Here is a 24,597-nt window from a genome sequence, read left to right as displayed (position 1 = left end):
TTTCTTTTTGTTTGACATTTTGTGGGAAGTGGCGCCAAATCCAATGATAATTCTAAATTATAGCATCAATTACCTTTTTATCAACCAGCTGTGATAATATGTGAAGGAGTCTAGAGAGTTTAAATTCAACAAAGGAAAGCCCCTTCATTACAATACATAACAGGTTCTCACTGGGACCTTTTCTCACAGGACATCAAACCCATGCTGCTGTTGCTTAGATACCAGTGAAAGGCAGATGCAGCATGACACTGACAAGACACTTTCTCTGCTGCTTCTATGTGGGAACTAAAGCAGAAGCTGAGGCCTGGAGCATAACCATGCAGAATAGAAAAAGATAAGATAGGACAAAAAGGATGGGAGGGAAAGAAAGAAAAAAGGATATGAGATGAATTCAAATATTCCACTATAAATAAAAGGGCAAAGATGAAGAGTAGGATAGCTTACAACTAATGACAGAATATCCATGTTCCGTGCCTGCCCTATTCAATGCCAAGGGCTTGGAACACTGTGAAGGCAGGCTAACAGGTTAAGGAAAACACAGCCCTTTAATCTCATTAATAACTCCATGGGCTGTTTTGCTTCAGAAACCTCATCATTTAAGCCAGCTAAAGACGTAGCACTTGTATTAAAGAATGGAAATTATGTACAGTTCTTAGAAGAATAAAGATTCATGATGCATTATGATGATGATATAAAAAGGGAATGAAAAGAAAGGCTGAAAAACTAAGGCTAATTGAGGACATTCAAAATTAAGAATGAATTAAAAATATTTTTAAAGGAAAAAGCTAAAGGATAAAGTAAAAGGGAATTTAATTTTATTTTCTATTTGTTTTGCCTAAAAAAACTAAACCTAGTTTGGTACCAGTAACATTTAAAATAACGAACTATTTTCTTTCCCCACTAAAGTACTGGAAAAGAAATTTCTCCTCATTCAGAGACAAAAATTAAACCCCTGGATTTGTATATAATGTACCTATGTTCACGCACACACACACAAAAATACTGCTAGTTTTTTAAAAAGTGCCTTTTTTTCTTTTTAACTATCTTAAATAAAGGACATTAAAGCTAAACTTTCTACTAACTCTGCGACTACAAAAAAAAGCACTGATCATAAAAGCATGCTGAGTAAAGTTATATGTATAGTTTTATTTTCTGCTTAAAGAAAGCAATGAAAAATTCATTTGGTAAAAAAAGTTACATGTATTAAGTTTAAATCAGTATAAATGCTGCCATCTGCAGGACCACTGAACCTATTAAGTCAGCACTAGAAATTCAAATCCCAAAATACAGGGTGGGGGGGGCAAAAGTAGATTTACAGTTGTAATACAAATAAGTAATATAATAGTTAATAAATAGAGTGTATTCAGATCTGGGGCTCTCACACAAGAAAATAACTTGCATTCTCATAACTATAAACCTACTTTTGCCCTACTGTGTATATAAACTTATCCTCAAAGACTGTTCTCCAAAACCAACCCCCCCACAAAGTAATTTTAACTTTATGACTTAAACAGAAGAAAATAAAATCTCTTTGCATTTGTATTTAGGCATAAATGTCATTGTTAAATATCAATCGGGGCAACATAACACTCTTGTATTTGACTATCAACATATAAACTACACTGAAAGGTCACGTGTTTCTTCTCATGCTAAAAGAGAAGGTTTTCTCTTTGGGTGATTATTGCATGCATATCATGAAGACACAAAATAACCCCACATCTAAATTTTTAACCTTCTTTTAAAAGGAAGCATTGGCTGGGTGGCTCAGTAGAGCGTTGTCCCAATACAGCAAGGTTGTGGGTTCAATCCCCAGTCAGGGTACATACAAGAACCAACCAATGAACACATATGTGGATGGGTGGAACGACAAATTGATGTTTCCCTCTATCACTGGCTCTCAATTTTTTTAATCCATAAAAAGTAAAATAAAACAAAATAAAGAAAGCATCTGTTCAACTTAGATACACCTCTACCCTCAAGTTATATTGTATTAGGAAATTAAAAATTCCACTTAGCATTTTGGATAATTCTGTCACTGACAATAAGTTTCTTAAAATTCCAAATAAGATTTTAGTCTTAGAGATAAAAATCCTAATCCAATTTACTATGCCCATTTCCACCTCTTATGCCAATATTTTCCCTAATTCTTCGCCTCTTTTTCTTCATCTTGTTTGCCTATCCCTTCTTTATAATCATCCCCATTAGAATTACACATTGCTATTTCAGCAGCATTTAAAGCTCCAAGATAAATTACATCCAAATCCCCCCTTTTCACCGTAATGCCAAATTAATATAATTCCTATTATATACAATGAGATAGATGTCATTGTACATAAAACCAAAGATCTGGAAAAGAGAAAAGCAAGTCTTTTCTTTTAAATATATTTTTATTGATTTCAGAGAGGAAGGGAGAGGAAAAGAGACAGAAATGTGGCAGCATCCTGCATACCCCCTACTAGGGATTGAGCCTACTACCCAGGCATGTGCCCTGACTAGAAATCAAATTGTGACCCGATTCACAGATCGACACTCAACCACTGAGAAACACCAGCCAGGTAAGTCTTTTTCTTTTCTAGTAAAGTACCTTGGAGGAACAAATTAAAGGAAAAATGAGAAAATGAATGAACCCTGATATAAAAGATGCCTTGTTATATAAATAAATATGAATAATACTTTCTATAGAACACTAGCTCCCTCTCCAAAGAATCTTGTTATCTTGAGCAAAATTTTATAGAGTAACTCAAATTCTCTTCCAATTGACCTACAAAATGTCATTAGTGTCTGCCATTTATTAAATGCCTTTTACTTACAAACTTCACAGGTACCACATTTGGTCAAATGGTCACCACCATCTGTTCTAACATTTGATAGGTAGGGTCAGAGAAAGACCATGACATCAAAATGGAACTGTAACTGGAAGAATTTTATTGTGACAAAAATTCCACTTTCTATAGAAATGAATTTTGCTATTCTGTACCTTTCACCCACTGGTCCTATTTAAAACCTCTAAAACAAAATGAAAAGTCCTCTCATAGATGATAGCCTTTCAAATAATGTTATTATGCAACCTCTCAATCTTCTCTCTACAGAATCAATAACCCTAGCTCTTTGACATCACTCAGAACCCAGGATCTGATTTTAATACTGTCCTTGACCCTAAAGAAGACCAAGATTGCACGATGTTATCAAGAATATCAAGCTATTCTCTATCAGTTAGTGTTCTACAAAAAGTATGTCCAAAGAGAAAAGTAATCCAACTACTTTTAAATTTAATTTAGAAAGTGAGTAATCCCTACTATTAGAGAAAACATTTTTGGTTTTTTAAACATTGTACTGGGCATTTAATTATCTAACACTGTCAACGTGTAAAAAGTACCTCCCAAAAAACAACACACATCACCAATTCTTGAAAGTTTTTGGTTTCTTTCTTGCAAGATGCAATATCTGAAAGTGCTCTTTTCAAAATAGTCACAGGAAAAAGACCAGAGAGTGATAATTAAAATGTGTGTAAGTCTAAGAAACAGCTGTATCACAATCCTATTCTTACACAGAAGCTAGTACAACAAAGTGGTAATAGATAGTGGGGAAAATGAAAAATTGGGATACAAGAACCCTAGGTTCTATTCATCTTTGCTACAAATTAGGCCTGTGAACTTGACCTACGGCATATAGTTTTCAACTATAATATTAAAATAGACCTCGGATTAAGGATTAAATGCATTCAAATTAGGATGCCCAACATTATCACTGCTTAATTCATACAAGAAGAATTATACTCCACAATCTTTTCATTCCTTTTCTAGTTGTAACGATCTCCCCTAAGACAAAAAAACAACACAGAACCATGAATTCACCATAATTATCTAAATATTTAAATGGTGCATTTTACACTTCACAATTGTTACAAGGGAAACTTCTAATTTCTATTTTAGATAAATTTTTTACAGTTAAGTGACTCACATTTTCATTCCAATATAGCATAGTTATTAAGAGCATGGTACTTTGATCTGAAATGCCCAGGCTCAAATCCAACACCATCACTTATGAGTTCTGTGTACCTACCTCAAAGATGGTTGTGAAAATTAAATTAATTACATGTAAAGTGCTCAGAATCATGCACAATATATAATAATTCACTGAACTTGTGTTACCTATCAATGACTTATGATCTCTCAACTTTATAGATTCAATCCCTTAAAAATACTGCACTTAGAACATATTTACACAAGATAATTGTTTTTAATTCACTGAGGCCATTATTCAAAATGGAGTGTAGCTTTAAATGTGGCTCTGATTTTAAGACATGTAAACAACAACAAAAAGGACATTTATCAAAACTGAAGAAAAAATATTGCAGTTAGCCATGAATCGTTCAAAAACGTTTCAAACAGGTGAGATTCAAGGCAAATTTCAAATGCAACAGACACATGAGAACAAACTAATTGACAGTATGAAAACATAGCTGGAAATATTATTATAATCTATTGGTTTACCTGGAAGTGGAATTGGCATGCCAGGAAGGGGAACACGAAACGGAGGTACCATTACTGGTGGAAAAGCAGGTATTGCTGCTGCTGGTTGAGGTACTGAATGAGGGACAGCAGGAGGTAACGTCTGGGGGTGCGGCTGGGGAACGTTTTGCACAGGTGTGGCTGTAGGAGCAGGAGCTGAAACACTAACTGTAGGCGTAGCAACTGAAACAGCAGAACTTGGGGTCTGATCTTGTGTTGTGGGTGCTGATAAAAGATAAAACAAAAATATGTATCACTCCTTCATAAACCATTTTACTCTATTCATTCATCATTCACTCATTCAGTCAGTATTTAAGGGCCCATTCCATGCACTGCAAGAAATTTGTAACAAGGTCTCTGTCTTCAAGAAGCTTGGAAATAGTTAAAAGAAATATAAAAAGTAACTAAAATACAAAGAGAAATGGAATAAATGTACAGGCATGTAAATCAAGACCCAAAGACCATTTTTAACAGAGAGGTACAGAAAATGTTATGCTGTGATGGAAGGCATTGATAGATTAGGATTTCAACAAGGAAAATGACAAAGTGGAAAGAGAAAATAAGTAGTGGGAATAAATAAAAGCAAAGAATAGGAAACAACCAGGAACAATTTATAAAACAGATGGCAAGCAGTCAACCAGTAAAACACTAGGCATACCATCAGAACTAGTGAGTAATGGCTGGAAAAGTAGGCCAGAGGCACAAAGTAGGCCTTGAACAAAAGTATGTACTTTACTAGGTAGGGGAAGGAAAGAACTTATATAAATGTAGAAAAATGATCTATAAGAATGCACACCAAAATATATTAACTCATTATATCTGTGTATGTATGCCTTTCACTTTTTACATATGCTTCTTTTAGACTTTGAATTTTTAACAAGAATGTATTCACGTGTAATTACTAGTATGATTTCGTGAATATTAAAAAGGGTGTGGGGAGGCTGATTTAAGGTTTCTGTTTTGAAGAATAATCAATGTTCATTTGATGAATTAACTGGCAGATACATAAGAAAAAGAAAAGAAATAACAAAGGTGGGAAAACCAATTTCAACATATCTGGAATTTTGTCCAAGCAAAAAAGAACAGATAGAAAAAGAAATGCAATAACTAATGACTGACTGGATAGAAACAAATATAATAAAAAACAACTTTGGTTTCTCTATAATTATTTCAAAAGAAAAAAGAAAATAAAAAACAAAAAACTCAGGTTTCCAGTATAAGAGACCAAGAGAATGAGAAATTCAGGATAATTTGGTTTGGCTAATATGTTATTTTTAAATATCAAAATTAAAACATTTTATCCCTAGTAATTACATTCAAAATCAAACTGTGACCTAAATATAAAATTCATATTTCTTCAAGTTTCAGTTCTCAAATATTACAAAACATTTTTGTTATTTATTCATAACCCATATAATTTCAAAACAAAAATTCATTGTGGTGATTCACTGGTAAAAAATACTTCATCTTTCTCTTGTTAAAAAGAAAAATGTCAAACTCTACCTATATTGAACTAAGAATAAATTTATCAAATTAAATACAATAAAGCAGTGCTTTCCTAATATTTTATTCTAAGGGAAAGCACACTGTTTAACACAAACCACCCGGTACTCCAACTGACAACAAAATTGGTCAGTAACTTTTTTTCAGCGCCTAATAATGAAAAAACTCACTTAGGCTGGGAAGATGTGAGCAATTTCATACTTGTTAATAAGGGACTCACCTTGGCTAAATAGACAGCAGGGCCAAACAAGTATCTTCAGGGGCCCAGGAATGAATTGTTGGTCTAGCATAGACCTAGCCTTAGGGTACAGTATCATATTAATATAATTTTATAACATTGTGAAAAATACAAATTACATGCAACATTTGCCCAGTCCCATACACATACCATTTAGCATTTGTAATCTATTGTAATGGCTGAAAATATATTTAGTTATTCTTCCCAACTTCCCTGAGAAGTAGGATTTATTAGCATTTTTCACAATCTTGCAGAGGATAAAATGAGTTTATACTCAACTGGAGTTCAAATTATAAATATCTTAATTTTTATTTCCATTTGCCCAGGTCTATACTGCAGTTCACAGAATTACATTTTTTAAAAATATAATGGTAATAGTATGTAGATATAATTACCAAAGTTTTGTACAAATTACTGTAGTCAGAAAATAAAATGTTATAAAGGCATCAAATTCCAAGTGGAAAGGAACACCAAGGGAGAAGGCAAAAAGTATTCAATTCAACCCATTTCTCTTGCTGATACAGGATTTTCTGATTTGATTAGTGGAAATAAGTCATGAGAGAAAAAGGATAAAGGCAATAAAAGAATTAAATGGAAACTGGGAAAATGGCAGCTAGGACTTTATAGTAGATAAATTCCTACTAATTCTATCTGCTAAAATAACTGAAACACTAGGTCTCAAAATATATTATTAATCCAGACTCAGATCTCAACTAGAAAAGATAAGTGACTGCAACAACAGATGGAGAAATTTTAATACTGTAGCATGACAATACTTCATCACAATGAATCAAGTAAAATAAAAAGACATCAGGAATACTCAGAAAGACATCAAAATTGATGTTTAAAGGCAGTAAAAAGAACGTGATTTTGCTATTCTGTCCTTAGAATAAAGGCCTCCCAATAACTGAAGGGGAGTGCAAAAAATGACAAATTGGAGTGTTCTGACAAGAATAGTTGATAATCACAAGACAGCTATGGGCCTGAAGACCACCCTGATATAGAAATGGAATGTATGTAGGATAAAGTATTTTGCTACCCATTTTCCTTAGAACAAAGTAGTTCTCCTTCCTAAGGCAGAAAACAAAACAGCAGAGCCTCCACAGAGAACCACACTGCTTTTATTAATCCCCCTCGCCCATCACCACCACAGGTACCCCATAAAATCTGGCAGTTTTCTGCCCTGCCACATAGGTTTTAGAAGCACTAGCCTATAGAAGGGCAAAGACCCTCAAACAGCTAGCTGTTAACTTCCATATAAGAATTCACTGTTATACTTCCATATCAGAATTTATCTTCCTATTAAGTATATTTTCGTCTAAAAATTATCAAGTAGGGCCTTTAAAAAACTGCCTCCACATTACATGTACCTTATTCTTATAGGTTATTTCTTGTATCAATAAAATAAAGTCAAATTTAAATCTATTATTAAATTTCTCTCATATACATATTCCTTACAATGTACTATATACTAATAATTCCCAAGTCCCTACAATATTGGGGAAAGGGACATTTTTTATTTTCTTATTTTCATCTCTATTATCCATGTAGCAAAATAATCCAAAATTGTAATAACCTTGTAGAGACATGTATTTTCATAACAGTACCATAAATAATCAAAACAATAAAATCATTATTTAAATATTCTGAGGCTCAATCTCAGCTTGTAAAATAAGTAGCAACAAATAAAAAGTAGTGGTATAAATATTAATGGCAATCTTTTAAGCATACTAATATATTATTCTTTCTTCATCCCTAAAAACTGCTATTAAGCACCTCTCATATTTTAGAAAAGATCTAACCTTTGGGCCTCTGTAACTTTATACCTGAAAATTCTCTTACCCTTTTGACCACTTCTTTTCCAATTCCTCATTTCATCGGCCTATGTCCCGTTATAGGGTCTATTCACCCCTAAATGAGTACTGAAAAGTTCCTAGTAAGTTTCCAATTTCAACACTACCCAAAAAATGAGCATCAGAAAAATCTCCCAGAACACTGCATTTCTACAGGCTCCCTGTTACCTGCCTGACTCACCCATTTGCATGGTTCTTAAAACTCATAATCTGATGTCACTCTTATTCAATTTACTAACCAATATAAACCGTCCCACCTCAAAAGAGTACCTTAACAATCCCCCAAACTACACTTACACTCATTTCCTGAACTTCATGCTGTTCCTCTCTACTTAAGAGACTTCTCCTTACTTTTGAACTTACTCAAATTCTACCACAAATCCTTCATGATCAACCTTAATACCCATGCAATCCACCAACCTGTCTCTCCGTTTTCTCAAATTGTTACACCTTCTATTTTCGCTGTAAATTTTGCACACTATTTTACATGCATTATGCTGGCCTCCTCAATTAGAAAAACTGAAGTTCTATAAGATAGGGAACAAGACTTCCACTTATTTTGCAAAGCTCACAGCACCCAGCATTACTGTTAGCCAAGTTGAATAGCTAACTGTACTTCCCCGGTTTAGATTCATGAATTGCAACTGGGCAAAAAATTTCTTCTACTAATGTAAATTTCTGTTCTTCTTTAACCAAAAGTCTTATGTCAAAAATATTTTTTAAATAACATCAAGGATAATATATAAACACTAGTATCATTTTGGAATGCAGTTCCTAGTTGTCCATTTCCCTAGCTGCTAAATAAAAACACATGCTGACTGGTACTCACTTGATACTGTCTGCGAAACCGAAGAGGCAGTTGTCGTGGTAGAAGTGGTAGAGGATGGGGTGGATGATGATGTTGAAGTGGATACTGCAGGTGCTGGGCTACTGGTCGTAGGGGTGGAAGCTCCTACTACTTGTGCTTGCACTTGAGCCTGGGCCTGGGCCTGGGCCTGGGCCTGGGCCTGAGCCTGAGCCTGAGCCTGTGCTTGCGCCTGGGCCTGGGCCTGTGCTTGCGCCTGGGCCTGGGCCTGTGCCTGAGCCTGGGCTTGTGCCTGTGCCTGCGCCTGCGCCTGGGCCTGGGCCTGGGCCTGCGCCTGCGCCTGTGCCTGGGCTTGGGCTTGGGCCTGGGCCTGAACCTGTGCCTGGGCTGCAAGCATAGGTGTCAGTTCTGACTGCTGAATAACCTTAACTCCATCTGGCTTGCTCCAGGCAGATTCACGTGTCCGAGCATTATAATAATAAACCTGCAGAGGAAGCAAAATCACTGGTATCACAGAATCTGTCAACTGTCATTAAAAACCGATAATGCAACTATATTTTGCCTTAAAATTAAGTTATTGGGGGAAATTTTCTATAATGAGCATACTATATTTTTAACACATATTATTTTTGTGCAGTTAACACTGCTATCCTGCAAAGTTGACCCTTGGCTGGCATCTGGGAACTTGGATTTGGAGAGGGTTACCACCATTCCCTAACTGGTAAGAACAGCAGCTCACTGTGCCTAAATTGTTTACACAAAAATACAATTCATGCTAAATGTCTGCTTTCCCTCTGAAAGTCTGGAATTTTGTTATGTGCCGGGCAAAGGGTGCCAGTCCCCAATGAAATCCCTTGACTCCCCAGGTCAAATGAGCTTCTCTGGTAGACAACCCTTCACGTATGTTGTCACAATTCCATGCTGGAGAAATTAGACATACTCCATGTGCTTCCAAAGAGTGGACTCTTGGAAGCTTGCGATTAATTTCCTATAGACTCTGTCCCATTACCTTTTTCTCTTTGCTGGTTTTGCTTTGTATCCTTCACTGCAATTAGTCTTAGCTGTGGGTACAACTACATGCTGAGTCCTGTGAGTCCTCCTAGTGAATACTAAACCTTAGAGTTGTTTTGAGGACCCATAATACATACTTAAAATACAAGCTTCCAGAATCATAGGTAAACAGATGTAAGCATTCTAGTCTGCGTGGAAGTCCAATCCACTAAGCCTTTCATCAAGTCCCACCGCACGCCCTGCTTACCCCAGGCTCATTCTTAATTGGCAAGAATATTGTCATTGATCTCAATCTGCCAGAACTCTTTAAGTTTTACTCTTCTGTCACTAAGGAGTTAATAATCTAAATATATTTTCTAATTTACCTTCCCATCTGGCGTTTTATTTTCAACCCATATCTCCTCAGTAGGAGGCAGTGCTGGAGTACCAGGGGCAGTCACAGGAGGCATTCCTGGTGGAAACATCATACCCGGAGGAGGAGGCATGGTTCCCATGGGTGGAGGCATGAAAGGCGGTCTCTGTTAATTCGCAAGAACAGTAATGGTCACTTGTATTTATCTTTTTTCCTTTCAAATTATTACTAAATTCTACCCCAAAGGAAAGTATTATAAGAGCAACCAAAGTAGCTTTACAGTCCATTCAAAAACACTCATCTAGGATGCATAAGCAAAGTTTCTCTGGAACAAAACAGATTGGAAAGAAATACATCAACATATAGTAGTTATCTCTGGGTAATAGCATTATGGGCGAATTTCATTTTATTATTTATACTTTAACTGCATATTTCACACACTAGGTACTAGATTACCTTCAGAAGAAAATAAGCGACTTTTGTAGCTTTTTTAATACCAGGCACACCAATGCCTCCACCTCTCACTTACAATAAGAACCAAGCAAAGGAGAAACATTATTTTACAAATAACATAGCAACAACTAAAAGAGAAAAACTGAATATAGCTAATCCCTTTTCCTACAAGAAAAAAATATTAGCTAGAAAAATATTCATCATTTTCTATTTTTCAAATAATAGTAACAATAAGTAGCTCACCAATGGCATGAACATCAGTTAAGTTTAAAAGATATAGTAAAATAATTATCCATTTTACTTTTAGTGGAAAATAAGAATTTAAATGGTATATGTTACAATTTTTTTATTTTATTTCCTGGAGCTATTACTAATTCAATCCTATCTCTGATAATTCCTTCACTATCATTCTTCAATGATTATTGACACAACATTAAGATTCTGAGCCACACAATTCAACTGTGACTACTAACCTTACTTACTAAAGCAGACAAGTGGTCTAACATTTTAACAACAGATTTTGAATGGGGATTCAAAGACATCCTCTTTAATTACAAGTAACGATAAATTTCAGTTATCTAAAGCATCTTAATGTGGATAATGGAACTAACACCATGCTAATAATGTGAAACAGTACTTCATTTTCTTTCCCATACTTCAGATTTTTTTTTAAAAAATTCAGTTTAGTGTCTTTCAAGCATCAGCACACAGACCCACATTCTATAAAATATCCACCCCAAAGCACATTAACTGGATATCACTTGGATTTAATGTAAAACCACACAATTATCTATCAAGACCAAGAAAACATCACAACAGTGGAAAGTATCCCATTACAACATCTGATATATTTCCATTAGAGGGTTACATCAGTCCATTACATTTTATAATATTCTGCAAGTACGTTTAACTCTTAAAGGCCCAAATTAGAATAAATTCATATGTAACAAGTTATACCAGAGACAGTCAAAAATCTATTTCTTATTCTAATCTCAGAGAAAATATAAAACTTTTTAACAATTTGTTTAAGGGGGTAGGGGCTATTCATTACTAGGAAGGCAATAAAATTATTAAATATTAAAACCTGTGTCTCTTCCATAAATATGACCCTATCTAAATAGAGTTAACATCATTCCCGTAGTACTTTGTTATCTTTTGTTATTTCTAGTGAGTTCATTCTTGATTATTTAAACTAATGGGAAATAGATGATACCACTATATTTATTTGGTTTCGGAACATATAGGCTGGATAAACTAAGAAAATCAGAGATACATACCCAAACAAAAACAATACAACCTCAAAAGTAGACATTTGAGAGAGGCCACCTTCGTGACCTCATTTCAGACAGTAATTGAGTCTATATATACTAGAGAGGGATCTGGGCCTCAGGTTAAAATACCAGAAAAGTTTTTATTTAAAGAAATCCCACAATTCTATTTCTAAAATTATAAAATAACCTCTTTTGTCCCCCAGGGAAGAAAAATATTCAAACAATGTGCTTACAAAATGCATTTGTTCTAGATCAGGGGTCCTCAAACTATGGCCCGCGGGCCACATGCAAATACAAATATTGTATTTGTTCCCGTTTTGTTTTTTTACTTCAAAATAAGATATGTGCAGTGTGCATAGAAATTTGTTCATAGTTTTTTTTTTAAACTATAGTCCGGCCCTCCAATGGTCTGAGGGACAGTGAACTGGCCCCCTGTTTAAAAAGTTTGAGGACCCCTGTTCTAGATTCTATCCTAGGCTTCATTTGTGGCAAGAATTGCTCAGAACATATATACATTATGTATGTATATATACTTAATGATAAAATGTATCATTGGTTGAGCATCGACCTATGAACCAGGCAGTCATGGTTCTGGTCAGGGCACATGCCCAGGATTGTAGGCTCGATCCCCAGTAGGGGATGTGCACGAGGCAGCCAATCAATAATTCTCTCTCATCATTGATGTTGTTCTCTCTCTCCCTTTCTCTAAAATCAATAGAAATATATTTTAAGAATAATAAAGTATTAAAAAATAAATAGCAATAACTAAAACAATTATACCTTTAAAATTCAAACTTCATTTCCCATAAAGAAGATGGGTTACTACAGACAATTCTCAGAAATAAAGGCAGGTAAGAAATACTCTATTTAATCCTGTTTCCTATGAAGTATATTTTTCTATCTAAATTCCCATTCTGAATTTCTACTCAAAACCACTGCTTTTGGGACAAATTAATATATGGATTATATTTTCCTATAAAGTGAAACTAAGAACACAGTTTTTAAGGCAAAACTGACATACAATATTAATATTAACAACAATGAAGGAATGACAACTTCTATATTCTTTACCTGAAGGTGTGGAGGGCCCATAGGTGGAGGAATCCCTCCTGGAGGAGGCATTGGTGGCATATTAGGATCAAAAGGAGGACGTCCAAAGGGGGGACGAGGTGGTGGAGGAGGGCCTCGCATCATACCAAAAGGTGGAGGAGGTCGCATGAGAGGTGGTGGGCCTCGCATCACTGCATTTGGTGGGGGAGCTGGGCCTCGAAACCTTAAGGCCTGCTGTTGAGCCATCCTGTGGGAAAAACAATGAATTAGTTTTTCTTTCTCAAAATTACAAAAATGTAGTTACTGATCTCTAATTACATCGAATTCAATAGGCCCTTAAGAGCAAGTGGAGTTGGAAAGGCATAATTTTGCAACCATCACAGTAAAAGTGCATCAGTAAGAATGATCCACGGACACCAAATCTAGGAGGAAAGCTGGATGAAGAGGATATCCAGATGATCTTAAAATGTCTCCTCACGTGCTGCTTATGATTGCAAGGGGAAATGAAAAAAACACTATGTGATAGGGAAATCATGCCAACATCTTGACCAGTGGATCTAATTAATATCATCGAAAAAGGACAAGATGGACATCATGTGACTGAGAGAAACACATCACCTATTTCAGGCAAGAATGTATATTCTCAAATTAATGATGAAATAGTAGACAAACACAAAAAATGGAATGTTCTATTTATAAGGGGGAAGCAGAGGATATATTCTTCAGAAATGTGGATATTATACATAAAAGACAAAGGCAGGCTGTGGAAATGTATTACATTAAAGGAGCTAAAGAGACATGACAACACAACACTAATTCTAAACTAAATCCTATCCTAAAGGGAAGAAATGCTATAAAAAACACTGGATTAACGAACAACACTAGGATACAACAACAGATTAAAGTACTGTATCATTGTAAATTTATGAAGTTGGTAACTGTATTTAGGCAAAGTATCTCTATTCTTAGAAAATGCACACTTAAGTACTTAAAAGCAAAGGGCTATGGTATATGTATCTTACCCTCAAAAAGTTCAGAGTAACAGAGCATGCATGTGGGCAAATAATAAAGCAGAAGAGGTAAAATATTAATACCAAGTGTACTATCTTTATTTTTTGCAACTTTTGTTAAGTTTGAAATTACTTCCAAATACAAAGTTTTTTTGTACCTCCATACAGAGGCGGAGGGTAGCAGGCTTATGAGATTACTAGTATTCTCTACCTAAACGGAAAGCCTTTCTCTACACTGCACCCTACCCCACCCTTCAATCTCTAGCTAAAACACCCTGGTTTATTTTCTCTATGGTATTTCAGCAGATACATAGTATTACATGTTATTATCTATCTCCCTCTCACAAGTGCTTTTTAAAAAAATAAAAATTATTCACTCTTAAAAGTAATTACTATGTGTCAGGCAGTGCTCTAAGCTCTTTTTAAGTCCTTTAGTCATCATTAACTACCCTATGAGATATACTAGAGGCCTGGTGCACGAGATTCGTGCACTTGGGGGGTGGGGGGTCCCTCAGCCCGGCCTGTGCCCTCTCACAGTCCAGGACCCTTCAGGGGATGTCCGCCTGCTGGCTTAGGCCCGATGCCCCTGGAGATGGGGCCTAAGCCAGCAGTCAGACATCCCTCTCGCAGTCCGGGACCCCTCGCTCCTTACCACTGCAGGCAGGAGAGGCTCCTGCCACCACTGCTGTGCTTGCCAGCTGTGAGCCCAGGGCAGCTCTGGCTCAGCGGCGCTCCCCCTTTGGGAGTGCACTGACTACCAGGGGGCAGCTCCTGCGTTGAGCATCTGCCCCCTGGTGGTCAGTGCGTGTCATAGTGATTGGTTGACTGATCGTTTGGTCAACTGGTCGTAACTGTCGCTTAGGCTTTTATATATATAGATACTATCAACCTCATTTTATACATGAGGACACTAAAGCAAGTTGAAGTCAAATAATTTGTCCCAAGGCCACAAAGCTGGTTGAGTGGAAAAGCCAGGATTCAAACACAAGCAAATATCTCTTAAACACTACCCGACACTGTGTATATACTAAGCTCCTTTAGAGTAGAAATTCTGTCCTGTTCATCCTTACATCCCCTATACATAGTTAGGTCTGCACATATTAGGCCTAAATAAATATTTGTTGAATGAACCAATGAATACCTACCTAGGTGATATTGTACCTACACTACCTCACAATAGGGTATGCAGAATCTTATAAACATTACTAGAGGCCCGGTGCATGAATTTGTGCACCAGAGGGGTCTCCTCAGCCTGGCCTGCGGGATTGAGCTGAAACAGGCTCTCCGACATCCCTGAGGGGTCCCGAATTGCGAGAGGGTGCAGGCCAGGCCGAGGGACCCCACTGGTGCACGACTGGGCCAAGGAGGGACTGCGGGAGGGCTACAGGGTGTGTCCCGCCCATCTCCCTCAGTCCCGATCAGCCAGACCCCAGCAGCAAGGTAACCTACTGGTCAAAGCATCTGCCCCCTGGTGGTCAGTGCACATCATAGCGAGCAGTTGACTGGCCTTAGCATATTACGCTTTGATTGGTTGAATAGCTGACCGGTGGACCAGACACCTAGCATATTAGGCTTTTATCATATAAAATTGGCATGTTTACTATAATTTGCCATAGTCAATTGAGTACCTACCTATCAGTCTTCCCAGTAGTTACTATAAATCTCTCCATGATTAATGAAATGTACATTTCTGTGCTCAAGAAAAAATTAACAATTACACTGGGTTGTGTGTGTGTGTGTGTGTGTGTGTGTGTGTGTGTTTTAATTCTCACCAGAAGATATTTTTCCATTGATTTTTAGGGAGAGTAGAGAGGAGAGAGGGAAAGACAGAAACACTGATGTGAAAGAAGCACGCTGATTGGTTGCTTTCTGCACAAGTCCTGTCCAGGGCCCAGGCCCGGGAGGAGCCTGCAACCAAATACATGCCCTGGACCAAAATCGAACCCAGGACCCTTTGGTCCGTCCCCAGGCCGATGCTCTATCCACTGAGCCAAACCAGCTAGGGCAACAATTATATTCTTTTTTTTTTTTAATATATTTTATTGATTTTACAGAGAGGAAGGGAGAGAGATAGAGAGTTAGAAACATCGATGAGAGAGAAACATCGATCAGCTGCCTCCTGCACATCTCCTATTGGGTATGTGCCCGCAACCAAGGTACATGCCCTTGACCGGAATCGAACCTGGGACCTTTCAGTCCGCAGGCCGACGCTCTATCCACTGAGCCAAACCGGTTACGGCAACAATTATATTCTTTATATATATATATAAAGATAATCATTCTTATATTCTCTTCTCACCAGGCTCTCCCAACTTTCCTATATTTCAACTCTCTGCTTAAAATTACACTTTGAAGTTTTTCTACATTTTCCATATCACAGTTAATTCTGACATAAAAAATCCTAATAAAGAACCAATTTTCCTTCTAGAATACTAGGATTGTAAACATCCAGAATGCATATACCAACTGTATTTAACCAAATTTGCAAATGATCCTATCTCAAAGTTTAAGTTAAAAACAATGACTGAAAAGAGGAGTATGGATTATATTAGAATAATTAGTCTTTCTCAAACTATATGTATTCCTAAAAGACACATAGCTACCATTCTTGAAGAAACATCTTAACCTTTTGTGCAGAAACAAAGTTAACTATCAAGGAAGGATATTCTATTTCAGCCTTGAGTTAATAATGTACCTTAATCTTAGATTTCTTTTGAATCTGCCTCTCCCTTTAAAAAAAAATCGACAGTACTTGTTTCTTTGGAATTTCACACTTCCTAGTTATAGCTTGAAGTTAAGCATTTTGGCTCTAAAATGATGAAAAAGTCAAATTCATGGCTCTGCCTTTTGCTGTCAAACTAGTTACATAATATCTGAGCCTGAGTATACTCAGATGTAATTGAGCTGGGGAATAAAAATAAAACCTGTCTCATATCCCTGTTCAATGAGATAATCCCTGTGAAACATTTAGAGTACTTGATACACACTAAACCACTTTAACTATCACTACTTTCATTCCCCAAAAAACCTTGCACTATGCTCCACCTATAAAAGACACTTGGGCCCTGGCCAGTGTGGCTCGGTTGGATCAACGAAATCCATCCATGCACCAAAAGGTTGCCAGTTGGATTCCCGGCCAGGGTTGCAGGCTCAATTGCCAGTAGGGGGCATGCAAGAAGCAGCCGATGGATGTTTTTCTCTCTTTCTTTTCCTCTCTAAAAATCAATAAAAACATTTTTTTAAAGGCACTTCATTGTCAATTTGACTAAATGTCTTTCAAAAGTCTGCCATTAAAATAGTGACAGAATTCACAGAATTTCCTCCATCAGCATCTTAAAGTTGCCATTTTCTGATGCCAGCTATGTATAGTACCTGTGCTGAGCTCTTCACACACACTGCTTCATCGCAGACAACTTATCAGAACCTGCAGTGAGGATTAAATGAGCTAAGAAAGTATGTGGAATAGCACCTAGCACATTAGTGCTCTCTAAATATAGCTTTTATTACTGTTGCTATAACATCAGTCTAGTAATAGTACTAGTAAGTTTTAATGATATTAATATTAGTAACTAGAGGCCTGGTGCACAAAAATTTGTGCACTCGGGGGTGAGGGGGAGGTCCCTCAGCCTGGCCTGTGCCCTCTAGCAGTCTGAGACCCCTTGGGGGATGACCACCCGCTGGTTTAGGCCCGCTCCCTGGGGAATTGGGCCTAAGCTGGCAGTCAGACATCACTCTGGCAGCCTTCGGGGGATGTCCACTTGCCAGCAGGGAGCAGGCCTAAGCTGCAGTCGGACATCCTTAGCACTGCTGAGGCGGCGGGAGAGGCTCCCACCACCACCGCTGTACTGGCAGCCATCAGCCTGGCTTGTGGCTGAGCAGAGCTCCCCCTGTGGAAGCACACTGACCACCAGGGGGCAGCTCCTGCATTGAGCATCTGCCCCCTAGTGGTCAGTATGTGTCACAGTGACCAGTCATTCCCAGTCCTTCTGCTGTTAGGGTCAGTTTGCATATTACCCTTTTATTATATAGGACAGAGGCCTGGTGCACGGGTGGGGGCCGGCTGGTTTGTCCTGAAGGGTGTCCCGGATCAGGGTGGGGGATCCCACTGGGGTGCCTGGCCAGCCTGGGTGAGCGGCTAATGGGTGTTTTCAGGCTGGTCACACCCCCTTCAGGGTGGGGGTCCCCACTGGGGTGCCTGGCCAGTCTGGGTGAGGGGATGATGGCTGTTTGCAGCTGGTCACACCCTCTACAGGGTGGAGGTCCCCACTGGGGTGCCTGGTCAGCCTGGGTGATGAGCTGATGGGTGTTTGCATGCTGGTCAAGCCCCCCCCAGTGGGGACTCTCACCCCATGGAGGTTTGGCCAGCCTGGGTGAGGGGCTGATGGCTGTTTTCAGGCTGGCCACACCCCCTTTAGGGTGCGGGGGTCCTCACTGGGGTGCCTGGCCAGTCTGGTTGAGGGGCTGAGGGCCGTTTTCAGGCTGGCCAAGCCCTCAGGCGATGGAAGCTCCCGGCCTCTTTTATTTTTTTTTTATTCTGGGATTTATTTACCTTCTATAATTGAAACTTCTATAATTGAGGAGCTCAGAGCCAGCCAGGGTGGTTGGGAGGGAAGCCTCCTGCTTGCTCCAGCTCCATGGCCACGGCCAGCTGAAAGCAGGTATCTGGGGTTTATTTATCTTCTATAATTGAAACTTTGTTGCTTTGAGTGGAGCTCAGAGCTGGCCGGTAAGCTTGGCTTCCTCCATCACTGGAGCAACCAAGCCTCCTGCTCACTTCAGCTCCATGGCTGCAGGACACCATCTTGGTTGGATTAATTTGCATATAGTCGCTCTGATTTGGCTGGTGGGCGTGGCTTATGGTATAGCAAAGATACGGTCAATTTGCATGTTTGTCTTTTATTAGTGTAGATAGTGTAGCTACTATTATTATAATTATTATCAGGCACTACATAACCTGCCTCTTGTTGACCTATCTATAGACTCCAGCCTTTTTTTATTTTTTATTTTATGCTCACCTGAGAATTTTCCCATTGATTTTTAGAGAGAGTAGAAGGGAGAGGGAGAGATAGAAAGAGAAACATCAATGTGAGAGAGAGAGACATTGATTGGTTGCCTCCAACCAATCACCCTGACCAGGGATGGGAGCTTGCAACTGAGGTACATGCCCTTGACCAGAATCGAACCCAGGACCCTTCAGGTCGCAGACCTACGCCCTACCCACTGAGCAAACCGGGCTCCAGCCTTCTTTTTTGGTCAAATACTTCAAGTTCATTTACCTTGAAGCCTCTGCACTTATTGTTTCCTCTGCCTGGAATGCTCCTTCATATCAGTCTTAGTTCCTCAAACTCCTTCCCAACCCTCAGCCTCTCCCAGACCCTCTCTGGCTCATTACACAATTCGAGTTTTCTTAAAATATTTTTTATTGATTTCAGAGAGGAACGAAGAGGGAGAGAGAGATAGAAACATCAATGATAAGAATCATCGATTGGCAGCCTTCTACACTCCCCTTACCGGGGATCAAGCCCGTAGACCATGTTGCATGTGACCAACCAGGAATGGAGCCGTGACCTCCTGGTTCATTTGGTTCACAGGTCGGCACTCAACCACAAAGCCACACTGGCTGAGCCCAATTTGAGTTTGTGTGTGTGTGTTTTAACATATTTTATTGATTTTTTACAGAGAGGAAGGGAGAGGGAAAGAGAGTTAGAAACACTGATGAGAGAGAAACATCGATCAGCTGCCTCCTGCACACCTCTTACTGGGGATGTGCCAGCAACCAAGGTACATGCCCTTGACCGGAATCGAACCTGGGACCCTTGAGTCCGCAGGCTGACGCTCTATCCACTGAGCCAAACCGTTTAGGGCCCAATTTGAGTTTTAAATCATGATAAATGCTAAGAAACCTCTCACTTGCTTACTTTTGTATTATACCCACTAATATGTAGTTTTCCCTTAGTATACTGCAGCTTTCCAGTGTAGAGGATGGTGGGTGTTCAAATGTTATTGTTTTGATGGCCAGAGAGAAGGGGGGAGGAGGGTGGGGACTGGTTAGAGATGGGCAAGGAGGGAAAGGAATGGGGACACCTTCAATAGTGTTAATAAAAATAGTTTTAAAAAAGGAAGCGCTGGCTGGTCTGGCTCAGTGGATAGAGCGTCAGCATGTGGACTGTAAGGTCCTGGGTTCAATTCTGGTCAAGGGCACATGCCCGGGTTGTGGCTTGATCCCCAGTGGGGGGCATGCAGAGGCAGCCAATCAATGATTCTCTTTCATCATTGATATTTCTATCTCTCTCTCCCTTCCTCTCTGAAATCAATAAAAATATATTTTAAAAAAGAAAAAATTGTTTTAATAATGACAGTGAATACTGGGTATTTCCTATATGCCAAGAACGATTACATGGACATTACTTGCACCAACTCTTTTTATCCTCAAAGCAATACACTGAGGTAAGATTGGCACCATTTTTACAGAGGAAACTATGTCACAGAAAAAATAACGTGTTTAAGGTACTAGTCAGTGGTAACACCAGTGTAGTCTTATTCTTGTTTTACAATTAAGGAAACTTAGACTGAAAGTACCTTGTCATAAGGTATTAATAGGTAATCTAAGGCCCTGGGTAAAGGATCTATACCAGCGGTTCTCAACCTGTGGGTAGCAACTCCGTTGGGGGTGGAACGACCCTTTCACAGGGGTCGCCTAAGGCCATCAGAAAACACATATATAATTACATATTGTTTTTGTGATTAATCACTATGCTTTAATTATGTTCAATTTGTAACAATGAAAATACATCCTGCATATCAGATATTTACATTACGATTCATAACAGTAGCAACAGTACAGTTATGAAGTAGCAACGAAAATAATTTTATGGCTGGGTCACAACATGAGGAACTGTATTTAAAGGGCCAGAGGTTGAGAACCACTGATCTATACAAACATGACTCTAAAAGTTATCTTAACAGTCCTCAACATAAAGGGATGAATAGCATTTGGCTCTCCAAATAAATTCTGTCTGTTGCAGGTTATTTGCATTCCTACCACTTTCAACCCTTTTGGAAAACAGAAGACTACTTGCAAAAATAGAAACAATTTTTTTTTTTACAAGAACAAATGTATTTCTCTAGCAGTGGTTCTCAACCTTCCTAATGCCGCGACCCTTTAATACAGTTCCTCATGTTGTGGGGACCCCCAACCATAAAATTATTTTCGTTGCTACTTCATAACTGTAATGTTGCTACTGTTATGAATCGTAATGTAAATATCTGATATGCAGGATGTATTTTCAGGGGTCGCGACCCACAGGTTTAGAACCGCTGCTAGAGGTACTCTATCTAGATATGCAATCCCCCACTGGTGAAGATTAGACTGCAAATACTTTAACAGGAGAGGCAAAATGAAAAGATGCTTCTGACATATGGGAGGCAAATCCAGACTCTGCCAATTACTCAGCGACCTTGTATAAGTCACTTCCCACTCATTTGATGTGGCTAGTTTAATTCAAAATTCAGATCTTAATTAGTACGGATGCTCTAAAGCAGCGGTTCTCAACCTGTGGGTCGTGACCCCTTTGTGGGTCGAACGACCCTTTCACAGGGGTCGCTTAAGACCATCGGAAGATACATATATAATTACATATTGTTTCTGTGATTAATCACTATGCTTTAATTATGTTCAATTTGTAACAATGAAATTGGAGGTCACCACAACCTGAGGAACTGTATTAAAGGGCCGCGGCATCAGGAAGGTTGAGAGCCACTGCTCTAAAGGATTTTGGTCTGGTTCAAGGCTCTACTGCCAGCACCTAGGTCTGTGACTGTCACACGGCACAATCACTTTGGTTCTACGAAGCGAACCGTCTCTAAATCACCTATACCATTTACTACCATAGAGCCACTGAACACTTTATTTGCCAGACACTGATATACAGACACACCACAAAATGCCTGCATGGTACACATGATCCATATACGAAAACTAAGCCCCGATTTCTGCCATCAGAAAGACCACAAAAACAGCCAATTCATCTTAAACCATGAAAAGTGCGAAAATAATGGTCTGTACAACATGCTTTGGAAGCAACTTCCAACCCAAGAGGCCGGGCATCACATATTTGCAACAGAAACCCGAATTTAAGACCCTTCTCAAATCAGCTTTGCATCAACGTCCAGACTACGGTTAATAAAAACCTAACAGGCCACTCATGGTCAAGCTGAAGATGCTAGGCTCTCTGAAACGCAGATCAATTCGGGTGACCTTGAGATCAGAATCCGGAATAAGCCTTCCATCACTGGCGCTGAGCGACCCTGGCCATGCACCTTCATCGCTCATGACCCACGCGAACATACACACGGGGCTTAAGGGATCTGAGATTCATCTCTGAAATATGACAAGATTTTGCTCCTGCCCGAGTAGGGATTTCTGTGTGCGACAACCCAGAATCTAAAACCCTGAAAAACAACGGCCCCCATCTCCCGACACAACTTCATCCTGGGCGCCGGACGATCCCAGGCTGCTCTCGGCCCCTGCGCTGTCCCCCGCGCAGATGCTGACAGTGGCACAATTCGGAATGGGGGCTGGACATCTGAAATGACATCTTCCCCACCCAGAAAAGGGGGAAGAAAAAAAAAAGTCTCAAATAGTAGCCAGAAAGCTGAGCGCCTCTTTGTATTCTCCCTGACTGGAGGTGTTTTTTCCCCAAGACACTTTCACTTGACCAAACCTTCATGACGAACCCCACGGGCACTCAGACACCGAAGGCGAAAGGTCACCGACCTCCTTCAGGGCGAAGGCGGGACGCGGAGCCCGCCTGCCCGGGCTCGGCAGCCACTTCCTGGAGCTCCCCCTGCGCCTCCGCGCCCTCGCCCCACCGCCTCGGCGTCCGCCGGCCTCCGTTTCCCCGCCGGCGCCCCGGGCGGGAGGCTTCCCTCCAGACGGTTCCGGGCGGCTGGCTGCACAATGAGGAAGGCAACCAGCCCGCGACGGGGGGCGAGGACGGGGCAGACCCCCCTAAGGACGCGGTTCCCGACACCCACCAGGACGTGGCAACGGCCGCGGCCGCGGCTCCTGGTCACGAATACGCCAAGGGAGGAACAAACGGGAGACCGGGAGAAAGGCCACAATCAGTGAAGAATAGCAAGCGATACGGGGGGGGGGGGGGGGGCAAACGTGGAGACCCCAAAAGCGGAGCCGGGAGGAGTGAGGGGCTCCGGGGAGTGCCCTGCGGAGCGGAGGGGCGCCCGGGGGACAACGGGGCCCGCGGCGACGCGCAGCCGGGCGCAGGGCTGAGGGCGTCCGGGGCGGAGGCTGCAGGCGGCCGCGGCGTCGCCCCGAGGCGGGAACGTCTGGCCGGGCCCAGGGACCGCAGCCGCCAGGGGCGCTGGGCCCCGCGAAAACCGCTGGGAGCTCCCGGAAAACGGACGGGAGGCCGCGGCCCAGCCCCAGGCCGGCTCTCTCATTCAAGCCGCCTTCCCCTTCCCCCTTCCCCAGCCCCATGCGGTCCTGGACCCGGGCCGCCGCGGGGCCCCGGCCCGCCCTCCACCCCGCATCCCCGCGGCAGGCCCACCCGCGGGGCTCCCGCATGCCGAGAAGAAAGACAGAGCGGCGCCCCTTACCTGAGCTCCCCCGGGTTGAAGCGCTCGCCGTCCCCCCCGTCCCCGCCACGCTCCGCCATTACAGAAGACCGCGTTCATCCACCCGCCGACCGGGCGTCCTCTATTGGTCAGACAGGTCATCCATCTCGAGCGAGAGAGGCGGAGACAGCAGAGATCTGTGAGATGAATGGTGAAGCGTTCCATCAATCCTCGAGCTGAGGGCGGAACTTGCCTTACTATTGGTGGAAGGGCCCGCCGACTTTGAAAGCGGTATAGAGACAGCCACTTGATAGGTCGCTCGGAGGCTTTATGGGAAATGAGACTTAAGCGGCGAGGAGCCGCCAGCGCCCTCTCGCGGTAACCAGAACTAGGTCCTCCCACGTCCTGCCGCGCCTGCAGGAGCCACGTGTCCGCCGGCTTCCAGGAAGGCAATGGTGGAGAATATTGGCCACACGCTGGCGATATTGGCTCCGCCAGAGACCATTTCCATTGCGTGAGCCAATCAAAAATCGATCTGCGTAGAGCTACAAGCAACCACAGGGTTTGTGTGGAAATGAGCTATTTCCCAGCTTTTCAGAAGCAGAAGTTTTAAAGCATCACCGGTTTATAGCCATGTTATTAAATAATATATTACCGGCTACATGAATCTTCTAAATTGTATTAAATAATTAGTTGCAGGCTGATGAGTGTTATAAATTGCTGCATGAAGTAAGTTGGGGAAGGCAAGCCCCTTCGCAATTTACAGTTTCAAGCATCTGTTCTTCAATTTCAAAATACATTTGTCTGAAACTAGCACATCCTGATACCCAAAAGGAATTCTGAATATTTATTTCTCTTTTTTATTAAAGGAAAAGAAACACCTTTAGGTTCTGGGTTTTCAAAGGTACAGTGACGATGAACCCTATCAATAAGTTGCTCAAAATATTAAAATAATAGATAAATTTTA

General features: G+C 40.6%; 1 protein-coding gene across 6 annotated transcripts in view; it reads right to left on the bottom strand.

The window, feature by feature from the left end:
• The window catches only part of TCERG1 (transcription elongation regulator 1), a 60,510-nt gene extending 36,697 nt beyond the window's left edge, over positions 1 to 23,813 (bottom strand). For all 6 annotated transcript variants that reach the window (XR_009453090.1, XM_059698779.1, XM_059698780.1 and 3 more), the window contains exons 1-5: positions 23,673 to 23,813; positions 13,069 to 13,294; positions 10,287 to 10,439; positions 8,935 to 9,394; positions 4,494 to 4,736 (exon numbers count right to left, since the gene is read on the bottom strand). Coding sequence is in view for 5 of the 6 variants with exons in the window: in XM_059698779.1 (XP_059554762.1) it covers positions 4,494 to 4,736; positions 8,935 to 9,394; positions 10,287 to 10,439; positions 13,069 to 13,294; positions 23,673 to 23,731 (1,141 nt within the window). In the remaining variant the exon portion in view is untranslated. The remainder of the gene's footprint in view (positions 1 to 4,493; positions 4,737 to 8,934; positions 9,395 to 10,286; positions 10,440 to 13,068; positions 13,295 to 23,672) is intronic.
• Positions 23,814 to 24,597: the final 784 nt, after the last annotated feature.

Source organism: Myotis daubentonii, chromosome 5, assembly GCF_963259705.1.
Source record: "Myotis daubentonii chromosome 5, mMyoDau2.1, whole genome shotgun sequence".
In the NCBI taxonomy this organism is placed as follows: domain Eukaryota; kingdom Metazoa; phylum Chordata; class Mammalia; order Chiroptera; family Vespertilionidae; genus Myotis; species Myotis daubentonii.
The sequence above is the reverse complement of the archived record's forward strand: the minus strand, read 5'-3'. Positions and strand labels throughout refer to the sequence as shown.